This window comes from Ctenopharyngodon idella, chromosome 7, assembly GCF_019924925.1.
Source record: "Ctenopharyngodon idella isolate HZGC_01 chromosome 7, HZGC01, whole genome shotgun sequence".
NCBI lineage: Eukaryota > Metazoa > Chordata > Actinopteri > Cypriniformes > Xenocyprididae > Ctenopharyngodon > Ctenopharyngodon idella.
The window spans coordinates 7,805,035-7,812,274 of record NC_067226.1 but is presented as its reverse complement, the minus strand read 5'-3'; the positions used below and the strand labels follow the sequence as shown (position 1 = coordinate 7,812,274).

Sequence of the window (7,240 nt, the reverse complement as noted above, 5' to 3'; positions counted from 1 at the left end):
TATTATTTATTCTTATTTACTGCTGGTTATTGTTATTTATTGCTGGTTTTATGGTTTATGTAGCAATTATTTGTGCAATAATAGTGGCCTTTTTAGCTGTGGAATATGACGCCTGATATACCTGTCTATATGTTTCGCAACCCTGTTTATGTGAGACACATGCGATTTATTGATTTATTTATTTATTGTGTGATTTGAAAACGCAGCATACGTTATGCCCAAAATTTCCCTAAGGGATAAAGTATATTGTATCATATTACAGTACAAAATTATTCCTCAGTATTTCCCTTTTGAATGGATGGAAAGGAAATTGAAAGAATAACACTTTTGTAGGTGTTCAGTCACATCCAGAGGTAGGTAGAGTATCAAAAAACTGTACTCAAGTAAAAGTACAAGTTCTTATAAAAATATTTACTCAAAGTAAAAGTAAAAGTAATAATCTTAATAGTTACTTGAGTAAGAGTAAAAAAGTATCCAAAGAAAAATTACTCAAATAGCTAGTTACTTTGTAGCATATATATATATATATATATATATATGAGCAATATCACACTCGTAGCCGTGCAATATGGCTGTATATCAGCACGGCTGTGATTCGTCCGTAGGCACGAGGCCACAGGCCTCGTGCTGTAGGTAATCACAGCATGCTGATATACAGCCATATCGCACGGCTACGAGTGTGATATTGCGTTTATACAACAGTTCGACGGCACGAGTGTGTAAACAAATAAGAAATAACAATGGAGTGTCTTTAAAACCCCCTTTCGTGCAGCACTACTTCCTTCCGCCACGGATTCAAATCTCAAGTTGACAGTTGTACCAAGCCTCCGTAACTAATTCTAAAACGCCACTTTAGAACTAGTAACGAAGGAATGGAGTCCCTCCATTGAAACGCATTGTATTTTGTACAGTATTATTGAGAGAGAGAGAGAGAGAGAGAGAGAGAGAGAGAGAGAGATCGCCTGAGCGAGCATTACCTGTCTGAAATAACATTCATTCTTCAGGTCGATGTCCATAATATTTTATCCATTATAAAAGCCCGTTTGAATGTCTGCTGAGGAAAGCGATCTTTGTAACTTATTTGTCCTTTTTACAGCTAAGGGATTTTTCCACAACATACAGCAAACAACAAAAAGTCTCTTGCGACTTACTTATTGAATAAGTCTCATTCATTTGTAAAGTTTGCCTCCATCTAATGGCGTATTAATGTAACTTTCACTCAATCCATATTACGCACTATTTATTGAACATCAAAAAAACAACAATAGCCATTATAAATGACAGTAGGAACACAATTGTACAGTTCAGTCAAACAAAAGCACTATACTTTCTATTCATCAAGGAATCCTGAAAAAAAGTACACAACTGTTTTCAACACTGATAATAATCATAAATGTTTCTTGAGCAGCAAATCAGTATATTAGAATGATTTCTGAAGGATCATGTGACACTGAAGACTGGAGTAATGATGCTGAAAATTCAACTTTGATCACAGGAATAAATTACACTTTACTATATATTCAAATAGAAAACAGTTATTTTAAATTGTAGTAATATTTCACAATATTACTGTTTTTACTGTATTTTTAATTAAATAAATGCAGCCTTGGTGAGCAGATAGTGTATGTATGTATACAACAATACAACAATACAATAGCATGTTATTATTTAGATGTTTAAATTATTATTATTATCATAATTAGATATCTTTGCAACAAACACAGAAGAGACTAGCATTATTTCTGGCATCTGTAGCCCAAATGCATGTCTTTTGCTTTGTATAATGTATACAGCTACATTTGAAAGAAGAAAGAGAGAAAACTCTTTACATGTGCTCGTGCTCATAACCGCTGAACATCTGAACACAAACAATGTTCAAATGCACATTGACGGATATTCTTCTGTCTGTTCTCCAAAATGTAAACAAATGTATATTTCTGTAGGCGTGTGTAAACTGGTTAACTGTGTCTACGCAAAGGCGTTCATTTTCAAGACGAACAGGTTGTCTTGCCACTGCACAATGGGCTACTAACAAATTACCGCGGGACAGCGTGTGTTTATTTCATGCTCTCTAAACGCCTTAAAAGGCAGGAACGAGAAGCTGCGCTATGGGAACGTCTGTAGTCGTGACCAGCTGTGAATATGTGTAAAACAACGTCAATGAAATTGACCTATATTTATAGCCTGCATGACGTCATCGGAATGTGTCGTAGGCGAGGCTATAATTAGATGAACTGCAGGTGCATCTGCAGATATTTTGTCTGAAGAGCAATCCTGGGACATCCCAGTGCGGCAAAGAAGCACAGCTTCTTGTTCCCGCCTTTTCAGGGAACAGGGTTACAGTGAAGTAACCCGGGGTGTTCCCTTTCAAAGGCTACACTCAGAGCTGCGCTTAGCGCTATGGGAATGAGAATTCCCACGCCACCGCACTGTGTGTCTGGACCCCCAGGCTGTGAAGTGTGTCACAAAGCGCAGAGAGTCTCAGACACTAGCTTGCGATGTTGACTCAAGGACGCAAGAGCCCGGAGTAACATGAACATCCAAACTATAAAACCTTATGAATGTGTGCAGAGAGGACCAACCTGCCGCATCACAAACATTTTGTAAGGGGGCGCCCCCGCCAAAGCTCTAGACGAGGCAACCCCCCCCTGGTGGAATGAGCCCTGATGCCTGTTGGCGAAGTGTGACCAACGCGCCTCATAGGCAAGGGCAATAGCATCTCTCACCCAATGCGACATAGTCTGTTTTGTTTGACAAACAAACAGTTGTTTTGACTTACGCCACTGGCTAGTGCTGTGGATGTAGGTATGAAGAGCACTGGACACGGTCTGTGAAGTCTCTCCTGATGGCAGAAGGCTTCGAGAGTGACTGGATGCAAGGTCGAGAAAGGTACCTTCGGCAGATAGTCAGGATGAGGATGCAAAATAGCTTTCACCATTCCTGGGGCAAAGTCTAAGCAGGATGGCACAATGGACAGAGCCTGCAAGTCCCCAATTCTCTTTAGAGAAGTTATAGTCATTAGGAAAACCATTTTCAGAGTTAACAGCTTGTCAGAAACTGACTCTAATGGTTCAAAGCGGTCTCAAACCAGGCCCTCTAGGACTATTGCTAGGTCCCATGAAGGGATCCTGGTTCTAGAAGGAGGCTTAAGCCGCCTAGCTCCTCGAACGAAGCGAGAGAGCAGGACATGCTTGCCCAAAGGCACCCCGTCAATCAGAGCATGGCAAGCCGAGAGAGCGGCCACATAAACCCTGAGAGTGGCGGGGCATGTACCTGTTGAAAATTTTTTCCTGCAGGCAGTCCAGAACTGTAGCAATCTGGCAATTAACTGGATCTGCATTGTGTGCAGTACACCATATTTCAAAGACACCCCATTTGTTGGCATAACTTGATCTAGTGGAGGGAGCCCTAGCATTTAAAATGGTCTCAATAACATCAGGTGAAAGCCCTGTGTCCCTCAGTTGGTTCCCCTCAGGGGCCATACATGAAGGTTTCCACATCTCCGGCCGGGGATGAAATATTGTCCACTGCACCTGAGACAGAAGGTCCCTCCTCTTCGGTATCACCTCTGAAGACAAAAGACCTGCAGATGCACCTGCGGTTCATCTAATTAGCTTCGCCTACGACGCATTCCGATGACGTCACGCAGGCTATAAATATAGGTCAATTTCATCGCCGTTGTTTTACACATATTCACAGCTGGTCACGACTAAAGACGTTCCCATAGCGCTAAGCGCAGATTTGAGTGTAGCCTTTGAAAGGGAACAATGTGTAGCCCATGTGGGAATCTGTTATGGGTTTCTGATTTAGATAAAGTTTGTATGTAAAACTGTATAAAGTTAGGTTAAAATATACTGTGGAAAATGTGCTTAGAGATAACCTAAACTGCTGGGTCTGTAATTTAATTTCTTTATAATGTGATTGGGTACTTTGTGAATAATAACCTATCAGGTATCAGGATATGTTGGAGGGGCGGGACAAGAAGCAGGAAAAAAGAGTGAGAGAACGCACGAGAGAAGGTGAACAGGTGTGAGATACTGCTGGCTAAGAGTGACCGCGATGTCCAAGTTTATTTAAAGTGCGTCACAGACGTGAACCAAAGAACCACTGGCAGCGAGCCGGTACATTCTACGTGAACTGTCTATATCGTACCAGTTATGAAAGAGAACGTCAACGGATGTTGTATTCATGTTATGTTCATGTTATGTTCGGGAGTCTCGTGCGCTGTTGGACGGAACGAAAGGATACCGCGTTGAGAAGCTGAGCTGCTGGATGAGTAACGCTGACGGCTGCTCGTGAGTGCGGCTCGCGACTGATGGATTCCGATTAGGAACCTGATAGACTGTGACTGATCCTGATCAAAGAGGACAAAATTTTCTATAAAGGTACCTATTTATTTTCATTTTCTTTGTGGCTCGATTGAGTGAAGCGGCCGTGTGTTTTTGGTCTCTACGATCCCAAGCAGCAAAACAGGCCTGCAACAGAAACTAAGGGTTATTTAAATTATTTGCCGGCTTAGGAAATTATTCTATTGGGTTGGAAACGTTTTTATTTTTCCCTTGATACTGTTGATTGTTTATTTTACATGTAAATGTCATTTTAAAAAAGGGAATCATACACTTGTGTTTTGACCGAAGCTTTATTGAAAAGGATACATCTTATATATATATATATATTTCTTTTCCCCATTTATAACATTCAAGTAAATTCAAGTCTGATTTAACATTTTTTGTATTTGTGGTAATTGAGTAATTCATTTTTCCTGCTATATTGAGGTATAAACAAAATAGATAGCATTACAAATTTAAGTTAATACAACCCGTCATATTAAAGAACCTGGGCGTCACCCATAAAATTCCCAGTTAGAGGAAGGGGGCGCTACACAAAATGGAGGCACCGCTGGGATCGGTTTCATAAATTTGTGGTTATCTAGGCTGTTCAGTTGTACCTAAATTTCCTTGCTTTCAATTGCGAGAATGATCATGGAGTCTGTATTGTACAAAAAATACCAAGATACACTTCGTGGTTGGTGTAAAGGAGAAGAACTTGATCTAGCTCATGCTATACTGATTGCTGGGGTAGCAGAGGATGTCAACATTAGCCAAATTGAAGAATTGATGCAAACTGTGCACTGTTGGGGTCGTGTAAGAGTAAGAGGAAGGACCTACAGTGTTGAAGCAGGATGTTTGCTGGTTCTATGTGAATGTAAAGAGGAAACAAAACCACAGATTGTTCCTCCTGAAGTGCGGAGTGATGATGGTACTGCTGTGTGGCACATAGTGGTGGTTGATCCAAGGCCTGATTCGTCAGATGTGTCAGATGACTTTGTTGGTAAGCTTCATAGTTTCTTGCAAGCTGAAGGTAAAACAGTTGCAGACCTCCAGGATTATGTAGCTACCTCAGCACCCACTAAAGGTACTGCAGAATTCTTCATTCATGCTATGGCTGAAGTGATGAAGCAGTCTAACAGAAGCATGGCTGAGAGTCACCGTTATCGTCGACTTCGAGTGTTTTCTGGTATCACCCCTACCCCAATGGGAGAGGAACAAGTTGAGTATTGGCTTGAACAGGCAACAGTGATGGTAGAGGGCAGTGATTGCCCTGAAAAGGAGAAAAGACGTGGAATAATAGAAAGTCTGAGGGGTCCTGCACTAGAAATTGTTAGGTCGTTGCGGTTCAGCAACCCTGAAGCTAGCTCAGATGAGTATATTTCTGCTATTGATAGGGCTTTTGGATCTCCAGAGACTGGAGAAGATTTGTATTTTGCATATCGTCTCATTCAACAAAAATCTGGAGAGATGTTATCTGATTACGTACAGAGGCTGGAACCCTTTCTGGCCAAAGTTGTCAGAAAGGGGGGTGTAAGAGCTCAGGATATGAACAGAGTGAGAATTGAGCAGTTGTTGCGAGGAGCAGTCGGGGCTGACATTATGCTTTTACAGTTACGTCTCAAAGAGAAAAGAGCTAACCCTCCTACATTTCTTGAGCTGCTCAGTCAGATTAGGGTAGAGGAAGAACATGAGCGATCACGGCGTAAAGTCCATGCAAGGGTTCGGAGTGTTGGAGCACAGGATTGTGTATCTGCAACTGATTTTGATTTGCAAGAGCTTAGAGCTGATGTGAAGGCTCTACAAGCCAAAATGTCTGAATTGAAAGTGAAGTCCAACCCTGTCAGCAAAGAAGGTGCTAGCACAAAAGTACAGGTTAGGCAGTGTACATCAGATGATAAAGCAATTGGAGCTTCTGAATTACAGAAAAAAGTTGATAGACTGAGTCAGAAAGTGAAGACATTGGAGAGTAGAGAGCAAGCTCAACCTGCTTCTGCCTCTGCTGTGAAAGTAAAGGTCAGTGATAGTGGCAGTAAGAAACCTCTTTCCCAACAGGAGGATGATTTTTTTTTTGTTATCGTTGCAGGGAGGATGGTCACATTTCAACTAAATGTACTGCTACGCAGAATGAGAAGAAGGTAATCAGGAGGCTTATTGCTTCTCTTCGGAAAGCTAAAGAGAAACAAAGTAGTTCTGAGGTCAGTTCTGACAAGGAAACCACACACTGCTCTGCTAGAACACAGATGGTCCAGAACACAGCATCAGTTGCAATTCCGACTGGGTTGGTGGGACCAATTTCTACTGTGACATTGAAGGTAAATGGTCACCCTTGTGCTGCGCTGTTGGATAGTGGGTCACAAGTGACCATTGTATTTGAGAAATGGTACCAGGAACATCTGTCACATATCCCTATTCAACCAGTGTCAGGATTGGCTATTTGGGGACTTAGTGACGAAAGTTATCCCTATCAAGGTTATATAGTGGTGGACGTTCAATTTCCTAAAGAATTAACTGGCACTCTAGAAACCTTGTCAGTGCTGGCGCTTGTGTGCCCTGGACCAAATACACCTGATCAGACTCCTGTAATATTGGGGACTAATGCCAGTTTGTTCCAAAGACTGTTTGCTACCCTTCTCTTTGTCACAAAGAGCAATCTGGTTCATGTTTTCAATATAAAAAGCTTTCTGCCAGATAACCTACCTGAGTCTACTGTGTTCAAGGCAAGGCAGGGTGGCGAGGATGACATTGTGGGTCGGCTGAAATGGAAAGGGCCTGGCTCTGTAACCATTCCACCAGAAGACATTTGTTGTGTCAGCTGTCAAGCAGAGTTTTCTCAACCAGTGACTAAAGGTATAGTTTTGGTGGAGGCTGATGATGTAACACCATTGCCACAAGGATTGATGGTTCAACCT

The 7,240-nt window shown here is 41.7% G+C and overlaps 1 protein-coding gene across 1 annotated transcript; it reads left to right on the top strand.

The window, feature by feature from the left end:
- Positions 1 to 4,727: 4,727 nt before the first annotated feature.
- LOC127515373 (paraneoplastic antigen Ma2-like) lies at positions 4,728 to 6,764 on the top strand. Its single transcript, XM_051898926.1, has one exon. It carries the CDS (start codon positions 4,977 to 4,979, stop codon positions 6,468 to 6,470), a length of 1,494 nt encoding a protein of 497 aa, XP_051754886.1. The 5' UTR covers positions 4,728 to 4,976; the 3' UTR covers positions 6,471 to 6,764.
- The last annotated feature ends 476 nt before the right edge of the window (positions 6,765 to 7,240 follow it).